The sequence below is a fragment of the Rana temporaria genome, chromosome 3 (genome assembly GCF_905171775.1).
Source record: "Rana temporaria chromosome 3, aRanTem1.1, whole genome shotgun sequence".
NCBI classification, from domain to species: domain Eukaryota; kingdom Metazoa; phylum Chordata; class Amphibia; order Anura; family Ranidae; genus Rana; species Rana temporaria.
In genome coordinates, this window is record NC_053491.1 from 433,883,414 (window position 1) to 433,908,908 (window position 25,495).

Genomic DNA, 25,495 nt, shown 5'->3' on the forward strand with positions numbered 1-25,495 from the left:
AAAGTTTAATTTCTTAGCGTAATTTAGTGTTCATTTTCAAGTATCGGGACGTTGGCACATTTATACCGGTGCATCCACAGTGTCACCCTGTGAGGATGTACATTTGAGCAATTCCTTTTAAAGTGATATGATACTTGCTTGTTGAACAAAAAAAACCTTACAGTGTATACCACGATTAAGAATTGAGACAGAGGAAAAAAAAAAAAAAAAAAAAAATTTAGACAGCAGCCAGGCTCCACGTTAGGGTAAGGGGGTGGGAGATATGAGTAAAAAGATGAATTGATAATAAGCTGCTGTTTTGTACAAAGAGTTGTGATTCTATCAAAACTTTGTTGGCACCAAATGCTGCTAATGTTGCTAATAAAAAATGTATGTGAGCCTAATGTGCGTACAGGCATCTGCAAATTGGCGCAAAGGTCAAACTTGTGAGCAGTGTTAGATGTGCCTATGACCTAGTGATTTGCCAGTTTAAATAATCAATTAACTTGGTTTTAGGGGTTACATTTGGGTAGTGGGGGCTTGATTAAAACTATGAAAACTTGCAGTGTTATTTTCTTTTCTTGCACAGAAAATGGCACACACCAGTTAGGCCTGAAGCCTTGTCGGGGGTCATCTGGTTTTCTGCCATCACTGCTTTTTGAACCTATTACTGAATATACCAGGTACTGTTCACTGCACACATTGGGGGATCCATGCTGTCTCCCAGGGATATGGTGGAAGAAATTGCCCCCCCCCCCCCCCCCCCCCCCCCCAGCCTGTGGCAGGACAGTTAACCGCTTCAATACAGGGCATTTCCACCCCCTTCCTGCCCAGACCAATTTTTCCTTTTCAGCGCTGTCGCACTTTGAATGACAATTGCACGATCATGCAACACTGTACCCAAATGAAATCTTTGTTTTTTTCCCCCACAAATAGAGCTTTTGTTTGGTGGTATTTGATCACCTCTGCAGTTTTATTTTTTGCGCTATAAACAAAAGATGAGAGACAATTTTGAAAAAAAAATATATTTTTTACTTTTTGATTTAACAAATATCACAATAATAAAAAAAAATAATATTAAAAAAAAAAAAAAAAAATCCTCAGTTTAGACCGATACGTATTCTTCTACATATTTTTGGCAAAAAAAAAATCGCAATAAGTGTTTATTGATTGGTTTGCGCAAAAGTTATAGCATCTACAAAATAGGGGATAGATTTATGGCATTTTTATTATTATTTTTTTACTGGTAATGGCGTGAATCTGCGACCGTGACATTGCGACGGACACTTTTGATAAGTTTTTGGGACCATTCACATTTATACAGCGATTAGTGCTATAAAACTGCACTAATTACTGTGTAAATGTGACTGGCAGGGAAGGGGTTAACACTAGGGGGTGCTGAAGGGGTTCAATCTGTTCCCTAGAAAGTGATTCTAACTGTAGGGGGAGGGGAATCACAAGGGGAGGAGACCGATTTATGTTTCTCTGTACTGGGAACACACATCGGTCTCCTCACCTCCGACCGGACATGGATCACACAGATACATGATCCTGCCGTGATTGCGGCACGCGCACCGGGTCCCGAGTGATGCGCCCCCTAGCCGCCCGGGGGAAGCCCAGGAAGTCATATGACGTCCACCCGGAGGGAGGGAGGGTTCCTGCCGACGTCATTTTACAATGACTTGGTAAGGAAGGGGTTAAAGGAGAAGCAGCAGACTATAGAGCTAATCTTTCTGTCCCTTTTCTCTCTTCTAGTATCAGCATGCTGCTTCCACGCCAGCACACATGATTGGCTCATTGTGCTGCTTCTCTGTCCCCCTGACGGATACCAAGTAGAGCTGCACGATTCTGGGAATAATGAGAATCGCGATTCTTTTGCATAAAATGAAGATCACGATTCTCTCACGATTCTCAAAAATGTATTTATTTAAAGTTCTTTTCAACACAAAACGGAGCTTATGTGCTTAAATACAGTATATGTAAATCTGACGGACTGTTTACATGTTACATTTTAAAAGACTGCCGACCTTACATGCTTGCTAATGTGAAAGAACAGCTCTGATTTTCACATTTAACTAAATGTGAAAATCAGAGGTGTTCTGTCACATTAGCAAGCATGTAAGGTTTGCTGCTGCTTTTAAAATTTAACATGTAAACAGTCCGTCAGATTTACATATACTGGGCCAGATTCAGAAAAGAGATACGCCGGCGTATCTCCTGATATGCCGTCGTATCTCTGAGTTCGGGAGGTCGTATCTATGCGCCTGATTCAGAGAATCAGTTACGCATAGATATCCCTAAGATCCGACAGGTGTAAGTGTCTTACACCGTCGTATCTTAGGCTGCATTTTCAGGCTGGCCGCTAGGTGGCGCTTCCGTATGTTTACGCAAGGAATATGCTAATTAGGTAGATACAGCGATTCAGAAACGTACGTTCGGCCGGCGCAATTTTTTACGTCGTTTACGTTAGGCTTTTTTCGGCGTATAGTTACCCCTGCTATATGAGGCATAGCTAATGTTAAGTATGGCCGTCGTTCCCGCGCCGAGTTTTGAAATTTTACGTTGTTTGCGTAAGTCGTTCGCGAATAGGGCTGGACGTAATTTACGTTCACGTCAAAAGCAATGACATTTTGCGGCGGATTTTCGAGCATGCGCACTGAGATTTTTTCACGAAACGGCGCATGTGCCGTTCAAAAAAAATGTAAAATATGCGGGGTCAAAGCAAATTTAAATAAAACACGCCCCCAACATCCCCATTTGAATTAGGCGGGCTTACGCCGGCCCACATACGCAATGCCGCCGTATCTTAGGGCGCAAGTTCTTTCTGAATACGGAACTTGCGCCCAAAGTTACAGCTCAGGTATCTGAATCGGGCCCCCTGTATTTAAGCACATAAGCTCCGTTTTTTGTTGAAAAGAACTGTGAAATCTAAAACTCCGTTGGGTGTAACAACATGTCCGCTTGCCCCCTTCTCACTAACATTACTGTGCAGGAGTGTGGGGTGGAGCAAGATAGTGGCGACGAAACATCCCTTCCTGACGAGACAGCCAAGATGGCCGCCGCTCCGGAGCCAAGGCGAAACCAGGCACTTTCCTATGGCCGCACCCAAAAATTGCGGGTCATCCAGCCTGGAGATTGTGATGGGGGGTGGGGTTAATCGAGATCGTGAGCTTTTCGCGATTAATCGTGCAGCTCTAATACCAAGTAAAGTTTATCTACCTACACTGCATAAAAACACATTTCAGGGTGTATTAATGAACACAGAGCTGCATCAATTTGTGTCTTTTATTTTTGTCTGGATTTCAACTTGAATAGCCCTTTCAGTCTAATGAATATGTCAGTCCTAGAAAGAATATTTCACACATTTGTTTTTGCTCATCACAGCTCTCAGGAGTGATGCTGAAGGCAAACTGTCGTGCATCAGAAATGAGGAAGAACAGTATCGTTACATATTGTGTAACCTTTTTCTTGCTGTCTGCAGTTCCAGAGAACCAAGGTTTGACTGTTTCCTAATACATTTTTTAACCGTCACATTAAAGTTTCATAATGAATGTTTACAAATTACATCAAAATTTCCAAATTGAAACTTCCTTGCAGAATCAATGTTACTACACACGATCGGACATTCCAACAACAAAATCGTGGATGTTGGCTCAAACTTGTCTTGCATACACACGGTCGCACGAATGTTGTGGGAAATTCCGATCGCCAATAACGCAGTCACGTACAACAAGTACGGCGGCACTGTAAAAGGGAAGTTCAATACCAAGTGCGCCACCCTTTGGGCTCCTTCTGCTAATCTCATGTTAGTAGAAGTTTGGTGAGTGACGATTCACACTTTTCAGCCTCGTGCTTTTCAGTCCGTTACAGCATGACAAATGTGCTATCTCCATTCCGAACGCCAGTTTTACCAGACCGAATTTTGGAATTGGAATTTTGTGCGTACGGATTTTGTCTACACACATTCGGAATTTCTGGCAACAAGCTCCCATCGAACATTTGTTATCGGAACTTCCGATCGTGTACGTGGCATAATTCATTCTGGAAACATGCTTGTAATCCAAAGCACTTGTATATCAAAGCAAATTTCCCCATAAGAAATAATGGAAACTCAAATGATTAGTTCCACAACCATTTATTCATAAATCCTTCAAAAAGTTTAATTCCTGCTGAATGACAGCTGGTATATGCAAAAAGGTGTGATCAACATGGTGACGTTGACCATATATAGTCATGTCCATATATGGCCAATTATGTCACCCAGAAGAGGTGGTATCAGGGGGCCCCCTTATTATTAAGGAGGCTTCCAGAAGAGGCCCTTGCCAACATCAACACAGGGGCCTTTTTTTTGTGCATTCTCGCCCCCCCCCCCCTTTCCTGGCCTGCCAGGCTGGATGTTCAGATAATGATCTGGTATGTATTTTTAGTGATAACCCAGATTTTTGCTTAGGGTTCCTCCCTACAATCCATATGAGACCAAAAGTGTCTGGTATAAAATTTGGGGGAACGCACACCATTTTTTTGTTTTATTTTTTGCTTGGTGTCCCCCTTAGCCACTTCCATACTGAGCCATAGTTAAGTGATGTCGGCAGGACAATCTCTTCCCTCTGGGCGAGAGTTATATGACGTTCTCTGGCTCTTTCCCACGTGATCAGCTGTGTCCAATCACAGCCCGTCACAAAATGTAAACAAACTGTGGTAACTAGCCGTTACCTGGGTTCTCCTCCACACACACCGATCGTGTGTGAGGAGGAGATTGCGGTAACAGCTGGTTACCGATCACAGTATACAGTAAAGCACACTGATTGCCCCCTGTAATAAAGAGTGCCTGTCACCGGCCCATCAGAGTACCTGTCACCAGCCCATAAGAGTACCCGACTACCTATCTGCAGACCATCAGAGTACCCGCATACCTTTCTCCAGCCCAGAGTACCCTAATAAAAATCTGTAGCCCATCAGAGTACCCCAGTACCTATATGCAGCCCATCAGAGTACCCGAGTACCTATTTTCAGCCCATCAGAGTACCCAAGTACCTGTCTCCAGCTCATCAGAGTACCCCAAAAAAACTGTCTCCAGCTCAGAGTACCCAAGTACCTATCTTCATCCCAAATTACCCAAGTACCTATCTGCAGACCATCAGAGTACCAAAGTACCCGTCTCCAGCCCAGAGTACCCGAGTACCTATCTAAAGCACATTAGAGTACCCGAGTTCCTGTTTCCAGCTCCTTAGAGTACCGGAGTACCTATTTGCAGCCCATCAGAGTATTCAAGTACCTATCTGCAGCCCATAAGAGTACCCAAGTACCTATCTGCAGCCCATTGGATTACATGAGTAACTGTCTCCAACCCATTAGAGTACCTATCTGCAGCCCATGCCTCATAGAATATATGTTGGGGTGTTTGCTTTCCAAAATGATGTCATTTTGTGGGTAATTCCACTGTCCTGGTGCTCCAGGGCCTTCAAAGGTGTGATAGGTCATCAGAAAATTATATGTGTAATTTATGCTCCTAGAACACCTGACAGGGGCTCCCTGCATGTTGGGCCTCTCTATGTGGCCAGGCTGTATACAAGTCTCACACATGGTATCACTATACTCAGGACGAGTAGCAGAATGTATTTTGGGGTGTTATTTTTTCTATGTACATGTTTCATTTTCTTTCCACATTTTTCAAAAACCTGTGGAAAAAAAATTACATGTTCAAAAGACTGCCTCGTAGAATATATGTTGGTATACAGAGGCCCAACATACAGTTCTCTCTGCATGTTGGGCCTCTGTATGTGGCCAGGCTGTAAAAAAAGTCTCACACATGTGGTATCGCCGTACTCAGGAGGAGTAGCAGAATATATTTTGGGGTGTAATTGGAAGTATGCATATGCTGTGCGTGAGAAATAACATTATGGGGGTTATTTACTAAAGGAAAATTCACTTTGCACTACAAGTGCACTTCCAAGTGCACTGAAAGTGCACTTGGAAGTGTAGTGGCTGTAGATCCGAGGGGGACATGCAAGGAAAATAAAAAACAGCATTTTAGCTTCCACATGATTGGATGATAAAATCAGCAGAGCTTCCCCTTATTTCAGATCTTCCCCTCAGATCCACAGCAACTGCACTTCCAAATGCACTTTCAAGTGCACTTGCAGTGCAAAGTGCATTTGCCTTTAGTAAATAACCACCTCTATGACAATTTTGTGTAAAACAAAATATATATATATATATATATATATATATATATATATATATATATATATATATATATATATATATATATATATATATATATATATATATAATTTTCCCAAGAATTGTGGGGAAAAAATTACAACTTCAAAAAACTTGCCATGCCTCTTACTAAATACCTTGGATTGTCTACTTTTAAAAAAAATTGGTAATTTGGAGGGTATTTGTACTGTCCGGACATTATTTAATGATTGGCACCATAGATTGTTGACTATAACTTTCACACAGATTAAATAATATCCACTAATTTGGGTTATTTTTTACCAAAGATGTGTAGTATAAATTGTGGCCCAAATGTATGAACAAAAATTACTTACCGTATATACTCGAGTATAAGCCGAGGCACCTAATATATTAGTATAAGCCTAGGGTGTCCATCTGCATGCCTCACTGTGCCTCACTTTGCCTCACTGTGTCCATGCCTCACTGTGCCCATGACAGACTGACATTTAACATGGAAGTCTTTAACATGGGAGAACTTTGCACACTTGTAGAGGAGAAATGGGGCTACATGTGTGCCAAGTTTGGGGTCCAGGGGACCTACGACCGGCCAGTACCGGGTCCCCAAATTCACTGGAGAAATGACCGTTTAACATGGGAGTCTATGGAAGGGGTGCTGGGTTTTGAAAAATCGTTGCTCCTCGGCCGTAGGTCACCCGGACAACAAACTTTGCACACTTGTGTGCCAAGTTTGGCCGGTCGGTAACAAGTCCCCAAATTCGGGAGATCAGGTGCAAAAAGTTGACTCGAGTATAAGCTGAGGGGAGCATTTTCAGCACAAAAAATGTGCTGAAAAACTTGGCTTATACTCGAGTATATACGGTATTTGCTAAATGTTATAATAGAAACTAAAACAAAGTGTGTTTTTTTTTGTGTTTTTTTCATCTTTGCTCTTTTTTCACTTATATCGCAAAAAAATTAAAACCCAGTGGAGATTAAATACCACCAAAAGAAAGCTCTATTTGTGTAAAAATAATTGATAAAAATTAGTTTGGGTACAGTGTAGCATGACTTAGTAACTGGCATTCAAAGTGCAAGAGCACGGAAAGCTGGAAATTGGTCTGGGCAGGAAGGGGGTGAAAGTGTCCTGTACTGAAGTGGTTAATAATCATACCCAGTTAAGTTAATAGGGCTGATGAATATAGTAATTGTTATGGGCTCAGCAGTACCCAGTGTCCTTAACAATCATTGACAGAAGCAAGCTATCATGTATAACGGAAGGTGACATTTGGCTTCCAATGAATAGGTAAAAGTTTGGGTTTCTGTCCAAATGCCGAACAGCCAAGGGCAAGTCTGAATTCGTGTTCGACCCACACCTTAAGCTCATCTCTAGTAATAGTAGTACTAGCTGTAGTGATCACATACAGTGATGTATTGATACTAGTATGAAGCACAGAGACAACAAAGGGTCACATTTAATCACTTCAATACAGGGCTTTTATACCACCTCAATACCGGGCACTTCTCTCCTACATGTACAAATCATCATTCTTTTGCTAGAAAATTACTCAGAACCCCCAAACATTATGTTTTTTTTTAGCAGACACCCTAGGGAATAAAATGACGGTCATTGCAACTTTTTATCTTGCACGGTATTTTTCCAAACGTATTTTTTGGGGGGAAAATGGTGTCATGAATTAAAAAATAACAAAACAGTAAAGTTAGCCCAATTGTTTTGTAAAATATATAAGATGATGTTATGCCGAGTAAATAGATACCTAACATGTCACGCTTTAAAATTCCGCACACAAATGCATTTCCGATGCAAATTACCTTTCTATTCCATTCTCCAGCTAGCTATGGTTATCTAAAATTGGCAACAATCTAAGTCGATTCCCTTGTAACCTTCACCATAATGTGGATATTCTGTACAGTGTGTACAAAACTCTGCAAAATTAGCATTTCTCTTCTGTTCATGGACGGACACAGCAGCATTGACCTTAGGGTTATGTACCTTCGCTCTAGGAGAGACTAGGCAGAACAAAAAACAGCACTTTAAGTGTTAAAACACTTCTCTCAGTACAGCACCTCCCAGGGGGCGTGTCCCCCGGGTACATCCCACTCTCTGGAAGCATCCAGCCTCAGTTTTAATCTGCCTAGCGTCAGGAGAGCATGGCCTTTCTGAAGCCCATTTTTTTTACCTTTATTTGTTTTTGTTCCTGCATTTTTGGATCCTGGGATCTTCTATCAATTGCCGACTGGGTGACAGGCTGGACCTGATCCTTGTAGTCCCCCCATATTCGGCCATCGAGCGTGTGCTGGTCTTTAGCTAGGCCGATCACGACATGCCCCGTTGCTCCAGGGGCGGCCGGTGAACTACATGTTCCAGGGCACACATGTTCTATGGCCGTGTCACAGTGTGCCGGGCCGACAGCCATGCCTCAAGCGGACGTTGGTTCTGTCTGGAATGACTCCAGCCGGTGGTCGCAGTTTGGGTAAGTAGTATCCCCTTGCCTCGGCAGGGTTTTTTTTGGCTGGTGCATTCCTGGGGAGGTCGACTGAGGGTCCGCCCTGCTTTCCTCTCCTTCCTTCCCCATTTCTGGGTGGCGGCTGTGAGGTGGGGGGTCCACCTGGGGGGGCTCTGCTACTGCCGGGGGGGCTGTGCTGCTGTGGGGTACTGTATTTTTTACTGTACTGGTGCTGTGTTGGTTTATTGTGAGGTGCTGTGTCAGTGTCTGCTTTTTGTCACTGTGTGTTTTACACGTGTACGGCCGCCATTTTGCCGGAGCCGCGGCTCTATATGTCGGCGGCCATTTTCTTGTAGCCCGCATGATGTTTTTCTGCATGTCGGCGGCCATTTCAGAAATGTTTTGGCCTTTAGTGCCTGGAATAACGGTGCCAACACCGCAGTTTTTTCTTCCTGAGGAAATGACACGGCACAGACAGCACTCTCAGCTCTGCACAGCGGTACAGCCTGGTTCTGGTTGGTGAGTCCCCGGGGGTCCTCTGCTCTCTATATCAGCCAGGAGGGTGACCGGTGGGTCCCGTTTTTTTTCTTTTTTGTATCTGCAGTACTAAGGTGGCATTTTTTAAGTGGGACAGCATGGAGTCTGAACCATAAGGGCCCTCATGTGAGGCTTCTTCCCCAACCATGCCAGAGTTAACCCTTAGTGCCCCTGCTTCTGTGGCCTCGTTGGATGCTATGACGGCAGTCCTGGAGGCGTTTGTTGCCAGGATTGAAGCGGCAAGTGGCCAGAAGGGGGGATTTGGCAGAGGCATCAGACATGCCGGTCCCTTTTGGGTTCCGCAAGCCACCCCGCACCGCAAAAGTGTTTCCTTGTGTTCCGTATCTGGACGACTTATTATACAAGGAATGGGATCGGCCGCAGAAAGCTTTTGCTGTACCAAAATACTTTGCGGTCCGTTACCCGTTTGGGGAGGATTTCCAAAAAAAGTGGGTATCTCCTCTGTCAGTGGACCCTCCGGTGTCCAGGCTGAACAAGGCCACCATGTTGCCTGTGGAAGAGGCTCCCGCTTTTAAGGTCCTGTAAACAGTCAGCAGGCACATTGGTCTAGCAGACGGACGTGTGCCTGAGAGCTCCTCTCACCTGACCTCCAGTACTCATCCCCCCGCACAGCAGACAGCTAGGCAGGCAGGCAGGTGCTTCTTTTTTCCTGCAGGATCATACGAAACAACTCCAGCTTCCAGCTTCCAGCCTCCAGCTCCCAGGAACCCAGGATTAACAACTCGCTTCCTCCCCCCCCTTGGGCCCTTCTTCTCGACAGTCTCAACAGACTAAACAGGTAGGCCCCTGTTTCTCAGGGCCATCCACCTCCCCTGAGCCGTTTGGCGGCCGTCCTTTTCAGGACAAGCCGCCGGATCGGCAAAAACACTGTGGCTCTCCCCCTCTTTCTCACCCCCACATCCACATCCCCGACCACAATCGAGGCATCCCTCCCTGATTTCCCGTCTTTTTTAATCGATCCGCGCCAGCCACGCTAGATTCGCGCCTTAGGAAAGACCTCGGCTTCATCGATGCCTGCATTGACCACCTGGAAGGATTAGGGCTACAGCAACTAGTATGCGGGCCCACGCATGCTTCAGGTCACACGCTTGACCTAATTTTCAGACAAGATCTGGAAATAAGCATTTTGGAAAATGAACCATTGCCATGGACAGATCACCATGCAATCAAATTCATAATTTCCAAAATTCCCACATTGATAAAAACACCTAAGCCGATGACAACACTCTGGACTAGATCTCAGAAGAAGCTCCACTCGGAACTCTTCAAGTATACCTTAGGAAATAAAATAAAAACAATACAACCACTCCTAACTGCCTCAGAAACACTGGATGCCATAAATCCAGCCCTATTACAGTCAGCGGACTTAGTAGCGCCAAAACGCAAAGCCCACATCCGGAAAAATAAATCCAGCTGGTTCAACAACCAGCTGTCGGTGCTGAAGCAAGAGAGCAGAAGGGCGGAACCCGCCTGGAAAAGAAGGGCTTCAGAGATGAACCTCATCATCTACAAAGAAATAACAAGAAAATACCATAAAGACATTTTTAAAGCCAAGAAATATTATTTTTCTAAGGCTATCGACAGCGCCCTAAACCACCCATGCGAACTCTTCAAGCTGGTCACTCAGACCATGAATCCAGGGTGTCTCATCAATAAAATTGAGAGAATCCGGGAAAGCATTCATCAAAACAATACCCCCCTCAACCCCCCCCCCCCCCCTCGATCTTTCACACAGCACCCAAAGAAATGTTCTACAATCAACAAAGTTCACTCTGAATCCCATCTCCATCGATGCCATAAAAAATATCATCGGTACTTTGCAAAACAGCACAGTGCCTAATGATATCATCCCCACTAAACTGCTGAAGGAATGTGCCGACATCCTGGCACCGTTCATCATGCAGCTTATAAACAAGTGATTTAGGGAAGGCATAGTGCCCTCCCAGCTGAAAGAGGGCACAATCCAGCCCATCTTGAAGAAACCTACCCTTGACCCCAAGGACCCAACTCATCGCCGTTCCATAACAGCCCTAAACGCTCTCTCCAAGGTAATGGAGAAAGTAGTGGTACAACAGCTGCAACAGCATCTAGATACCCACAATTTACTTGATCCATTTCAATCAGGTTTCCGTCCCGGACACGGGACAGAGACAGCATTGCTCAAAATATGGGACGACGCCCTTGAGGCCGCAGACAAAGGAGAATCTTGTCTCCTGTTTCTGTTGGACCTTAGCGCAGCCTTCGACACGGTAGACCACAAACTGTTACTGACTCGGCTGGCTGAGGTAGCCAGAGTCGCAGAAGGTGAGTTAACATGGTTCTCCTCCTTTCTAGAAAACCGATCACAAACAGTGAAATTGGGACCTTTCACTTCCGAAAAATGCACGGTATCATGCGGAGTCCCTCAGAGATCCCCCCCTGTCACCGGTGCTCTTCAATATCTATCTTCGCCCTCTTTTTGAAATCATTAGTAGCGAAAAACTACTATATCACTCATATGCAGACGACACGCAATTGTATTTTCGCATCTGCAACAAAAATGATCATCATCTCAGTTTAGAGAAATGTCTTCAATAGAAAACTGGATGACAAAGAGTTATCTCAAACTCAATAGTTCCAAAACAGAACTTCTTCTGTTTCACGCCAGTCGGAAGATTCAACTAGCAACAACCTGGATTCCGCCGCCCATTCTGGGCAAATTCATCACCCCTAGCTCCAAATTTAAAAGTCTCGGTGTCATTTTCGACACCTACATGACAATGGACGCATAAATAGGGTCAGTAGTCAGCAGATCTCACCATCTGCTGCACCTACTACGTAGACTTATTCCATTTATTCCTAAAGAAGACATAGCAGTTGTGGTGGGAACAATTGTGAACTCCAGACTGGACTATGCAAATGCCCTTTACCTCGGACTCCCAAAGTACCAGATCGCTCGTCTGCAGGTCGTTCAAAACACAGCCGCCAGACTTGTGACTGGGAAAAAAACATGGGAATCAATCTCACCTTCGCTGAGAATCCTTCACTGGTTGCCAGTAAAGAACAGGATTGCTTTTAAAGCACTCTGTCTGACACATAAGTGCATCCATGGAAAGGCGCCACAATATCTATGCGAAAAGATAAAAGGTCACAACGCCAATCGCGTCTTGCGATCCACCGACCAAAATTTGGTCCAGATACCCAAAGCCAGATACAGATCCAAGGGAGAAAGAAGGTTTGCGGTACAAGGTCCTAAACTATGGAACGCTTTACCAACCAGCATTCAGTTGGAGGAAAACCACCTAGCCTTCAGAAGACAGATCAAAACTCTGCTTTCTTGATGCTCTAGAAAGACCGCAACAACTAGCGCCCAGAGGCGATTCAGTTTGCATGCGCCGCGCTATATACGTTTTTCATTCATTCATTCATTCAAGGACCCCGCAGATAGGAGAGCTGAGGCTGTGGCCCGCTCCTTATTCACAGTGGTGGGGTCGGCGGTGAGACCGTTTTTTGTCCGGGGCTCTGGTGTCGCAGACACTTACCGAACGGGCTAAGTCCCTGGTGCATTAGCTGGAGGCGCAGAATGCTTCTGAGACCTGCGTGGACCTGGCCGACCAGTTGGTGCAAGGTCTGAAATTTGTCTGTGAGTCGGCCCTGGATACGCTCCCCTTGCTCTCCAGGGCCTCAACCTACGCGGTGGTACTACGCCGCCTTGTGTGGCTAAAGTGTTGGTCTGCGGACCAGTCCTCTAAGAAGTCCCTGGTGGACTTACCCTTTAAGGGCGAACGGCTTTTTGGGGCGTCCCTGGATGACATCATAAAAAAAACCACAGGCGGTAAGAGCACTCTGCTCCCGCAATCTGGGAAGGGTAAGGAGCCTCGCCGTAGGCAAGGGCCCTCATTTACTACCCCCAAGTGTTTTTTTCGCCCGCCAAGTGCGGCAGGAAAACGTTTCCAGGGTGCTAAGACGTCCACTGAAGGGCAAAAGCGCCCTTGGTACTGCAAGCCCAACAAGCCTGCGGACAAGCCTGCATGATGGTTTGCCCCCGCCCACACCCCTGGTGGGGGGCCAGCTTCGCGAATTTGCGGCTCGGTGGAGGTCTCTTCTTTCCGACCATTGGGTTTGCGAAGTAGTTTCCTTGGGGTACAAGATAGAATTTCTCTCTTGTCCACCAAACAGATTTTTTTCCCTCCAACCTCCGGATCGCCTGAAGGACCTGTCAGGAGCTGTCCAGGATCTGCTGGTCAGGGGGGTGGTTGTACCGGTTCCCTCAACGGAACGGTTTTACTCCAATCTGTTAGTAGTCCCCAAGAAGGATGGGGTCCGTCCGGTCCTGGACCTCAATTGCTTTGTCAAAGCGCAAAAATTCAGGATGGAGTCGATTCGCTCAGTAATAGCTGCGCTCCATCAGGGGGATTTCCTAGCATCCCTGGATATCAAGGATGCGTACCTGCATATCCCCGTATGCGCAAAACACCAGAGGTTTCTGCGCTTTGCGGTCAGGGAAGACCATTTTCAATTTGTGGCCCTCCCGTTTGGCCTGGCTTTGGCACCACGGGTTTTCACCAAGGTGCTCGCCCCGATTCTGGCCCTGATGCGGCAGCGCAGGATCGCTATCGTGGGATACCTGGACGACCTTCTTCTGAGAGCTTCCTCAAGCTCAGAATTAGAAGAGGATGTGTCTATCACCTGTCAGACCCTCCGAGAATTCGGTTGGCTGCTGAATATCCAGAAGTCAGTACTGGTCAGTGGCTGGAATATCTGGGGTTGGTCCTGTATTTCTCGGAGGCGAGAGTTTTCCTCCCAGCGGAAAAACTGCAGACTCTGCAATCTGTGGTGCAGCGGATGGCGACCCAGAAATGGGTGTTGCTTCGCTTTTGCATGAGAGTGCTGGGTCTGATGGTGGCCTCTTTCGAGGCAGTTCTGTATGCCCAATTCCACACTCGAGTGTTACAGAAAGAGATTCTGTCACGTTGGAACAAGCTTCCTTCATCTCTGGATTACCAGATTCGGGTGAGTCGACTGACCAAGTCCTCCCTAGTGTGGTGGCTGACATCTCCGGTACTACGGACCGGGAAATCGTTTCTGCCGTGTCACTGGACAGTGATCACGACGGATGCCAGCCTCTCCGGCTGGGGGGGTGTCTGGGGTGTCCAGCCCAGGGGTGCTGGACTCAGGAGGAGTCCCGCCTTCCAATCAATGTACTGGAGCTCCGGGCGATCAAGTTGTGTCTCTCCAAGTGGTCTCTGAGTCTGCAAGGCCGACCGATCAGAATCCAGTCCGACAAAGCCACGGCTGTGGCATACGTCAATCATCAGGGGGGCACACGAAGCTCGGCTGCAGCGACGGAAGTCGTGCACATCCTCCGGTGGGCCGAAAGCTACGTTCCAGCTCTGTCGGCGGTGTACATTCCGGGGGTGCTGAATTGGCAAGCCGACTATGTAAGTCGCCAAAGGCTAGACCAAGGAGAATGGTCTGGGGCACTCCAGACGTGGACCCTCTAGCGTCCCGTCTCAATTGGAAGGTGTCACAATTTGTGACCAGATTGAGGGACCCATGGGCGGACGCGTCAGACACGCTGGTGGCGCCTTGGGGTTACTATCGCCTGATATACGCTTTCCCTCCTCTGCAACTTCTTCCTCGGCTGCTGCGCAGGGTGGAAGCCGAGGGGATACCAACAATCCTGATTGCCCCGGATTGGCCACGCCGTCCCTGGTACACGGACCTGGTGCGTCTGGTGGCAGACATTCCCTGGCGTCTACCCCTGAGAGAAGACCTTCTGTCGCAGGGTCCTATCTTTCACCCTGCTTTACAGTCGCTGGCTTTGACGGCGTGGCTGTTGAGAGCCAGGTGTTGAAGGACCGAGGTCTGTCGGGCTCGGTGATTTCTACCATGCTACGAGCACGGAAGTCCACTTTAAGTAGGATTTACCATCGTACGTGGAAGGCCTACATCTCTGTGTGAAGAGATGAAGTGGCACCCCCGTACATACGAGGTGTTCCGGATTCTGCTGTTGTTACAGCATGGAGTGGATCAGGCTCTCGCCTTAAGTACGGTTAAGAGCCAAATCACGGCTCTAGCTGTCTACTTTCAGCGACCCTTGGCGGCGCACTCCTTGGTGCGTACGTTTGTGCAGGGGGTCTGGCATGTGGCCCCTCCTGTGCATCCTCCACTGCCTCCTTGGGACTTGAATTTAGTTCTTTCGGTGCTTCAAGTAGCTTCGTTTGAGGACGTTCGGAAGATTCCTTTGTTGACTCTGTCCCAGAAGGTGGTTTTTCTGGTGGCAATTACTTCGGTCAGATGGGTATCTGAACTGGCGGCCTTGTCCTGCAAGGCTTCCTACTTGGTCACCCATAAGGATAAGGTGGTGCTGCGGCCACAGCCATCATTCCTTCCAAAGGTTGTTTCGGCTTTTCACATTAATGAGGACATTGTTCTTCCATCCTTATGTCCTCGGCCGAAAAACTCGAAAGGAGGCCACTTTGCATTCCCTGGATGTGGTTCGAGCCCTACGGGTGTACTTGTCTGCTACGGCTCCGCTTCGGAGGTCGGACTCACTGTTCGTGTCGGTGACTGGTCCTAAAAAAGGCCTGGTGGTCTCGTCGGCCACCATGTTCTAGGTGGATCAGACAGGTCGTGCTCCAGGCCTATGCCCTAAAGGGGCGGGTGCCTCCCTTTCAGGTCACGGCGCATTCGACCAGGGCGATTGGTGCCTCTTGGGCTTTCCGTCATCAAGCATCTGTCTTGCAGGTATGGAAGGCGGCGACCTGGCCGTCAATCCACACCTTTTCAAAATTTTACAAGGTGGATGTGAGTGCATCTTTGGATGCCTCCTTTGGCCGCAAGGTTTTACAGGCGGCAGTTTAAGGTTGAATTTTCCTCCGTTGAGGAACTCTGGTTTGTTTGGTGTGAAGCTTGGTTTGCTGTGTTTTTTCCCACCCCTCGAAATTTTGGACACTGCTTGGGGACGTCCCTACGGTCAATGCTGCTGTGTTCGTCCATGAACGGAAGAGAAAATAGGATTTTTGTACTCACCGTAAAATCCATTTCTCTGAGTTCATGGACGGACACAGCACCCACCCCTCCTTTGTTTCTACTGCTTGTCTACGAACTGAGGCTGGATGCTTCCAGAGAGTGGGATGTACCAGGGGGACACGCCCCCTGGGAGGTGCTGTACTGAGAGAAGTGTTTAACACTTAAAGTGCTGTTTTTTGTTCTGCCTTGTCTTTCCTAGAGCGAAGGTACATAACCCTAAGGTCAATGCTGCTGTGTCCGTCCATGAACTCAGAGAAATGGATTTTACGGTGAGTACAAAAATCCTATTTTTCTTATTACCGGTATGTGATTTACCTTATCAGCTGTTTACTGCTTCTTTTTTGTCTGTTGTAGCCATCAATATTTCCCACTGCTTCCAAGTATGGAACAGCATGTGGCCTGCTTTCCTGTGACAATGTGCTGCTAGGCCAGAACCCTGTCACATGACTGAGAGTGATGTCATTACTTCCTGTGGTCATCAGGAGTACTGGCCGAGATGAGAAAGGAGCAGTGAGAGGGCAAAGGGCAAGGTATCAGTGGGTAGGAGGCCCCTTTGCAGAGACCTTGTCACTTTGCCATTTTTGGCCAGGTTGACAGTATTTATTTTATGTAATTGACCTGGAAGGATTTTTTATTTTTTTTCTCAGCAAAAGTAAAGTTGAACTTTGAAGGGGTTTTAAATTGAGTTACACCTGAAACCCTGGCAAGTTTAATAGTAAATCTATCACGAGAAAAACATAAGGGGGTGCCATTCCTCCTTCTGAAAATGTTGGAGGCTTGGTTGTTATTTTAAGCCACTGGCTACTATACCTTCCAACCCCGCAACAACTATGCAGATCAGAAAAGTCAGAACTTCTTACTTGTCAGTGACTGGTGTACTGAATAAAAACGATCAGCATCACAGCCACACATATCATTTTCAGTAGAAGTGGTCAGCAATAGCCTCTACATCTCTCATGATATGCTTCCTTAACCACTTCAATACTGGGCACTTTCGCCCCCTTCCTTCCCAGATCAATTTTCAGCTTTCATCGCTCTCGCACTTTCAATGACAATTGTGCAGTCATGCTACGCTGTACCCAAATTTAATTTTTATCATTTTGTTTACACAAATAGAGCTTTCTTTTGGTGGTATTTATTCATGACTCAGTTTTTTATTTTTTGCGATGTAAGCGAAAAAAAGAGCATACATTTGGAAAAAATAATATTTTCTTCTTTTTATTTTAAAATAAATCCAATAAAATCGAATTTTGTCATAAATTTAAGCCAAATCGCTGCTTACGCTGATGATTTTCTGATGTTCCTGACCAACCCACTGATCACCCTACCCAACCTTCTCAAAGACGTCCAGATGTTTAAAACACTCTCTAACCTCCAGATTAACTTTAGCAAGTCCACGGCACTCAATGTTTCCTTACCAAAGACTATGGTCGACCTTTGTAAACAAAACTTCCCCTTTAAATGGGAACCTCATGGCATCACCTACCTGGGTATTAAACTTCCCATGCACCTATCAGACCTCTATGCTACAAATTTTCTGCCTGCTCTTCAGACGATAAAAGGGGACCTGCTTAACTGGACTAAGGGTAATTTTTCTTGGTTCGGTAGGGCGGCGATATTGAAGATGAACGTCCTCCCTAGGTTGTTGTATCTGATGCAAGCCATCCCGATTAAGCTTCCCCCTGCCTTCTTCACTTCCTTTAAAACCGTTTGTAGATCCTTCCTATGGGCAGGTCGCCCCGCGGGATTGGGCTGGGATAGACTCGTCCTAAACAGAAGGGAGGTATCGGTCTGTCAGATCTCTCCTTGTATTATAAAGCCTGTCAACTCACGAGGATCGTGGATTGGCATGTACACAAAAGTAGCAAGGAGTGGGTAGTAGCGGAGGAAGCGTTTTCAAGAATACATGTCTCGCACCTGCCATGGATTGAACCACGGTCGGTCCCTAAACCCTGTGTGAGTCATCCGCTGATTGGTCCCACCCTGTCCAATTTCAGGGCGACTTGTAAATCCTTTAACACGATACCCTCCCCTGGACCCATGACGCCCCTGACACAGAACCCTGATTTCCCTGCCGACATTCTTGTCTTAGATCGTACTGCGACCCAGGGTGACCCTACGATACGGGCCCATCTCTTTTTCGAAAACGGCACACTCCTTTCTCATTTGGACATGACCTCCAAGCTTCCGGGCGTTAGCATACCTTTATTTAAGTTCTTCCAACTCAGGCATTTTTTCTCACAATGCACCGTCGCTCTCGTTTTGGCATATAGACCTTACACCTTTTGAACGCTTGTGCTGTCAAACTGAACCAGAGAAAAATTTGATCTCACTCCTATACTCCTTGCTCATGTCAAAGGCAAAACCCAATACTGATATCCAGCGATTGTGGGAAGCAGACCTTTCCCTTACCTTATCCGACGACGACTGGGAGTCGGTGTGGACACATGCCCACAAGGGCTCCATTAATGTTTCCGCCCAAGAGAATAGATTTAAAATGTATTCTCGCTGGTATAGGACCCCTGATAAACTAAACACAACATTTTTCCTAATGTCCCCTCTACGTGCTGGAGATGCAATTCGGCCACGGGTTCTCTCCTACATGTATGGTGGGATTGTCCACTCATCCAACCATTCTGGAAAGAGGTACATGATCTCATCTCCCAAATTACCACTTATACACCTGATTACACGCCCGCACAATATCTACTTCACCATACTTCCCTGTCCAAATCGACATACCGTAAATCTTTGATGTTACACCTCGTTAACGCGGCCACCCAATGCATACCTATTCGTTGGAAGGATGCCCTCCCCCCCACCGTAGCAGATTGGCAGTCCAGAGTCAACAGAATTGAAGAGATGGAAAGGATTATCCATCAAGCCAAGGACATGCATGAAAAATGCAGGCATACTTGGGCTTGCTGGACACAATACAGGGAAACCCTGAGCTCTGTGGCGCCCCCCACGCCTTCTGTCCCCCCAACGCTGTCGGATACGGTCGGGAATGCTTGATCCAAATAGCCACTCCGTCACATCTCCCATCTCCTGATCCTCCCCCCACCCCTCCCCCCAGTTGTGACCACTCCCCCTCTTTACCCACACATGTGCGCTCTCCGACAGAACGAGTGTCGGACCTATGAGAGCATCTCCCTGTTGGTCAGTTCCCAAGGTGGCCAGATTGCTGGATGTCGGATTGTTGAGGACCATTTCCCCTACCCTCTTTGTTATGTTTAAATTACGCCTAAGATGTTGGGACTCTGCTCACTTTGGGACCATGTCAGCCGTTCTTCAATGTTGTGCTACTCATGGTTCCCTCCCGCCCACAGTATGTTCCCTTTAGGGGTGGGCGGATGCTGGGTAGACCCCCAATGGTCCTGTGCTTCTCCATACACGATATAGAGTATCCTATCCCTTCCCCCCCCCCCCTTGTTTGAGGTTTATTGACCAGCTTAGTATATACTTCTAGCACATATGTTCCCTTTTTGGGGTTAAAGACTATTGATATTTATCGTTTTTTTGTGCCTAGATGTATTTTGTCATGCCTGTCATGTCTCCTTGGGAAGGATAGCCTGAAAGATACTCTGTAAAATGTATTTTATGCTGTGTATGTATTTGCTGAATACCTAATAAAAATATTTTGGAAACAAATTTTTTTTAAGCCAAAATGTATTCTGCTACATGTCTTTTGGTAAAAAAAATCCAGTTAAGTGTATAATAATTGGTTTGTGTGACCACGGACAGATGTATGCAGATGATCATGTACAGATGTGCGCATGTAATCACGGACATATGTACGCAGATGATCATTGGGACATGTGATTTTACTGTTACACATGTGTGCTGATTGGCCCCTTACTTTGTGGGTGCGGGATCAGCTGGGGAGCAAAGGCAGTCTGACATCCCTGCTCCCCAGCTGATCCCGCACATAGACGCTACCGTTGCCATTGGGACTCCCCACACCGCGGACGATCTGTGCACTTTGAGACAGAGCCCATATCCAGCGCATGCAGTCCTAGTGCTGGGCAGGCACCCACAAAGTAAGGGGCCAATCAGCCACTTTGTTTTTACATTTTTTTTAATAAATAATAATGCACTATTAGCTCTCCTTTGTTTTCTGGTGTTGGATTCCTGGGATATCATTGAGCCAAACATCACAGCAGTCTCAATAGCTGGTGTACAAGTGTGCAGGCACTAAAACCTGCTCAGCTCAGCAGACCTTTCTTTTTATTTAAAGAGGTCCACACCTTTCGGTAAGAGCATAACTTGATCAGAGCACATCGGGTGAAGCTGTAACAGTTGGTGGTAGCTGCAGTAATACTCACATTTCATTGCATGATTACCTATTTTTCCGGGAAGACCACATACTATGGACTGCAATATTTAGTGTGCCAAATAGAGACACTTTATCATTTTTTTTTTTTTTTTTTTCACAGCATTTTCTTGCATGTTCACGGATCTCGTGAATTATATATATTTTCAGCACAATATTCACAGTATCTGGTTTATAATTATCTTATTGTCTTTATATAGATTTTTATAGTATTGTGATATTTTCATATTTTTTGCTATTTGTCACAGGAGTGTTTAATATATTCAATTTATCACACTTACTGTGAGGTCCCTTCCTTGTGAGGGTGTCCTTACCAGTGAGCCAACATCCCTCTAGCGCCCTCTCTCACCCCTTGATTCCATTGCACAATATTTTCCGAATATTTTGACCCAGAGGAGCAGCTTGATATTCAAGTAGTTAATTAATTTTTCACATTGAGGAATTGGTATTAATTATTTAATTTTGGCGCGGAAATACACCCCTTCACATACTCACTGATCAACGGCTGGCTGAAAAGATCCGCTCTCCTCTCCTCACTGCTAACTTCCATGTGAGGAAAGGAGAGCCGATAAATACATCAGTATTTATAAATATATAAATACAGTAAATACATCACATGACGGCTGTGATTGGACACAGTCGTCATGTGATCAGGAGGGCCAATCACAGAGCCCTCTTGCCGATCAGAGACGCGCCGTGTCCGGGTGACACAAGCCCATCGGTATTGCTCCGCTGCGCAGGCACACGCGTGCGCGATCCCCCTCCTTCTAAGGGACGTTCCTTAACGTCCACTCAGAAGGAAGAAGCACCCAACCAGCCGTATACAATCATGGCTGAAATTGTTGGCACCCAAGATTTTTTTCCAGAAAATCAAGTATTTCTCACCGTAAAGTATTGCAGTAACACATGTTTTGCTATACACATGTTTATTCCCTTTGTGTGTATTGGAACAAAACAAAAAAGAAGGAAAAAAATCAAATTGGACATAATGTCACACAAAACTCCAAAAATGGGCTGGTCAAAATTCTTGGCACCCTTTTTAAAATTGTGGATAAATAAGATTGTTTCAACCATGTGATGCTCCTTTAAACTCACCTGGGGCAAGTAATAGGTGTGGGCAATATAAAAATCACACCTGAAAGCAGATAAAAAGGAGAGAAGTTCACTTAGTCTTTGCATTGTGTGTCTGTGTGTGCCACACTAAATGTGGAAAACAGAAAAGAGGAGAAAAGAACTGTATGAGGACTTGAGAACCAAAATTGTGGAAAAATATCAACAATCTCAAGGTTACAAGTCCATCTCCAGAGATCTAGATTTGCCTTTGTCCACAGTGCGCAACATTATCAAGAAGTTTGCAACCCATGGCACTGTAGCTAATCTCTCCGGGTGTGGACGGAAGAGAACAATTGATGAAAGGTTGAAACGCAGGATAGTCCGGCTGGTGGATAAGCAGCCCCAAACAAGTTCCAAAGAAATTCAAGCTGTCCTCCAGGCTCAGGGAGCCTCAGTGTCAGCGAGAAATATCCCTCTACATTTAAATTAAATGAAACGCTATGGCAGGAGATCCAGGAGGACCCCACTGCTGACACAGAGACATAAAAAAGCAAGACTACAGTTTGCCAAAATGTACTTGAGTAAGCCAAAATCCTTCTGGGAAAACGTCTTGTGGACAGATGAGACCAAGATGGAGCTTTTTGGTAAAGCACATCATTCTACTGTTTACCGAAAACGGAATGAGGCCTACAGAGAAAAGAACACAATACCTACAGTGAAATATGGTGGAGGTTCAATGATGTTTTGGGGTTGTTTTGCTGCCTCTGGCACTTGGTGCAAGGCATCATGAAATCTGAGGATTATCAAAGGATTTTGGGTCGCACTGTAGAGCCCAGTGTCAGAAATCTAGGTTTGCATCCGAGATCTTAGGTCTTCCAGCAGGACAATGACCCCAAACATACGTCAAAAAGCACACAGAAATGGATGACAACAAAGCGCTGGAGAGTTCTAAAGTGGCCAGCAATGAGTCCAGATCTAAATCCTATTGAACACCTGTGGAGAGATCTTAAAATTGCTATTGGGAAAAGGCGCTCTTCCAATTAGAGAGACCTGGAGCAGTTTGCAGGAAGAGTGGACCAAAATTCCGGGTGAGAGGTGTAAGAAACTTATTGATGGTTATAGAAAGCGACTGATTTCAGTTATTTTTTCCAAAGGGTGTGCAACCAAATATTAAGTTATGGGTGCCAAGAATTTTGACCAGCCCATTTTTGGAGTTTTGTGTGACATTGTGTTCAATTAGCTTTTTTGCCTCCCTTTTTTTGTTTTTTGTTCCATTACACACAAAGGGAATAAACATGTGTATAGCAAAACATGTGTTACTGCAATACTTTTCTGTGAGAAATACTTGATTTTCTGGGGTGCCAACAATTTCAGCCATGACTGTATGTGCAGTGGTTGGGTGGGAAGTGGTTAAAGAGAAACTACACTCATCTTTAAAAAATTCAAATTTGGAAGCTAAAAATACTGGAGCTGCTAACTTTTAAGAAACAGACACTCACTAGTCCATGAGTCTAGCCCTGTCTTCATCTAGGCTGGTTCTTCACTGGTCTTCGGATCTCCGGTGCTGCCATCTTGGCTTTGGGAGTTGGCTGTGACTTCCTCCTTTTTTAATAGCTGGCTTCCCTTTGCACGTCCAGAGGAATGTGTTGACATTTTAAAACTGTTAATGCAGCCTATTGGGACATGTGGCATGTCCCAGGAGATTGCGGTTGGGGAAGGGAGCAGGCCAAACCGCCATCATTTTCGCCCCAGGATAAAAATGCAGAAGTGGGTGTGGGTACCTGTCAGAAAAAAGTACCTGCTCCCAGTGACGTGAATATCCACTTTAAAAGTTTCACCAATTACTTCTTGTATACTGTGTGGGGACATTGAACCGCTATTTTCTTATACGTTCAGTGGAAATTTACTTTACTGTTTTCTCTGAACTAGTTTTAAATATACCATTTGGGTTCTTTATGCTTGATTTCCACCTAGGTTCCAAATTACTGCAAAGTCTGTCCTGCTTTCGATTATATCCAGAGACAAATATTACCTGCACATGGTCAGAAAATAACTTTTCTGGGAATCTGGTGAACATGACTCTCAAAGACAAAGATACGTATGTCTATGCTTGTGACTTATTAGCATCTTTTTTATCTACACCTTACCTTATTTATGTGCGATTTGCATTTTTCCCCATATTTAGCTCAATTCCCCCATAAACACAGTCAGTACTGATGGGGGGATTCCTCCAGCAGTGCTATTGTGTTTTGCCAGCTGGGAGCCTTCCCAGTCTTTTCAGCCAGTAGAACACAATTATTCCTGCTGGCGGCTATAACAGGCTGGTTGTACTCAAGTCGATCAATGATACAATCAGCCTGCCCATACATGGATCAAAATTTTGATCCATGTATGGCTGGCCGAAGTGCAGTTATCGAAACAGTCCTGAACTAGGCAAGATATAGTAGGATCCCAGGCACCTAAATTAACCACTTAAAGGGGTTTTCCACCTATTTTTTTAGTTTATTAAAAGTCAGCAGCTACAAAAAGTGTACCTGCTGGCTTTTAATAAACTGACACCTACCTGCTCCAGCGACGCACCGGCCGGGGGTCCTCTCCTCTCCCCCCCTCCCCGTCTTCATTGTCACTGTGGGCACCCGGCCGTGACAGCTTTCGGGTTCACGGCCGGGCACCCACTGCGCATGCGCGAGCGGCCCGGCGCTGTTTGATTGGACAGGTGATCGCCTGGGACCTGTCACGTGTCCCAGGCGATCGCCTACAGGGAGGGGCTGCCAAAAGGCGATATGACGTATCGCCTTTGCAGCCCCTCGGCGGAAGGAGGAAGTGGGACAGGAAGTCCCCTTCTCCTGAAGCCCCCACTCCCCCCCCCAAAAAAATTACATGCCAAATGTGGCATGTAAGGGGGAGAGGAGTGGGTTAAGAGGAAGTTCCATTTTTGGGTGGAACTCCTCTTTAAGGCCTGCCCCACGCATATATACTGCATCAGGGCAGTCCTCCTGCATGAAATCACGTACAGGTACGTGATTTTGTGCAATGAGTCTAGGGTGCACGCTGCCTGCGACCCACTCCCATTGTGATTGGACACAGTGGGAGCCAATTAGCAGGTCCGACGGCCGCTAGCACCCTGCGATCGTTTACAAGAGAGGCAGAATGGCGGTCTGGCCATGTAAACAAGGCAGACCGCCGTTCTGTAAGGAAGGAATATGGAGATCTTGTGTTTCTGCTAAGTAGAGATTCGGATCTCTCTTTTCCTCTAGTCACAGCATTCCCCCACAGTTAGAAAGCACTCCCTAGGGGCACACGTAAACCCCCTTGATCGCCCCTGATGTTAACCAATTCCCTGCCAGTGTCATTAGTACAGTTACAGTGCATATTATTTAGCACTGACCACTGTATTAGTGTCACTGGTCCCCAAAAAGCATCAGTTAGGTGTCCAATTTGTCCGCTGCAATGTCGCAGTCCCGCTAAAAACAGCAAAGAGCTATTTACCCCAAAAGACTCGGGAGACTTTTTTTTGTTTGTTTTTTTATTCATTCATAGATGAGGCACAGTAAATTTACTATGCTTCAGTTTATGAATGAATGGGAAGCTATTCCTGTTCATTCATTCTGTCTATCCTCAGTCCCTTTCTCTGTCTCAAAAGTGAGACATAAGGGGTCTGTTTGGACCCCTGATCTTTCACCAAAGCCTCCAACAGGGTTTCTAAAAAATAATAAAAAATAAAAAACTGTAAAATAATAAAATAACAAAAATAAAAAAAAATACCGACACCAGTGGCAGAACTACCAGGGTCACACTTGCAACTTGACTCTGATGTTCTGCGGCGTGGGGGGGGAACCCCGGCATGGCAGGAAGGTGGCCCGCTGTGGTACCGTAATAAAGGGTCCCACAATGGGAGCCAAGGTCCCCA

General features: G+C 45.9%; 1 protein-coding gene across 4 annotated transcripts in view; it reads left to right on the forward strand.

Moving 5' to 3' along the window:
- LOC120933261 (cytokine receptor common subunit beta-like) overlaps positions 1-25,495 on the forward strand; it is a 139,700-nt gene that overhangs the window by 56,982 nt on the left and 57,223 nt on the right. The window contains exons 1-3 of one of the 4 annotated variants that reach the window (XM_040346379.1): positions 437-662; positions 3,364-3,475; positions 23,560-23,683. In XM_040346379.1, the coding sequence (XP_040202313.1) occupies positions 3,376-3,475; positions 23,560-23,683 (224 nt within the window). In that variant the 5' untranslated portion in view covers positions 437-662; positions 3,364-3,375. Of the gene's footprint in view, positions 1-436; positions 663-3,363; positions 3,476-23,559; positions 23,684-25,495 lie in introns of those variants that run through there. The other 3 variants (XM_040346378.1, XM_040346381.1, XM_040346380.1) reach the window with 3 other exon arrangements.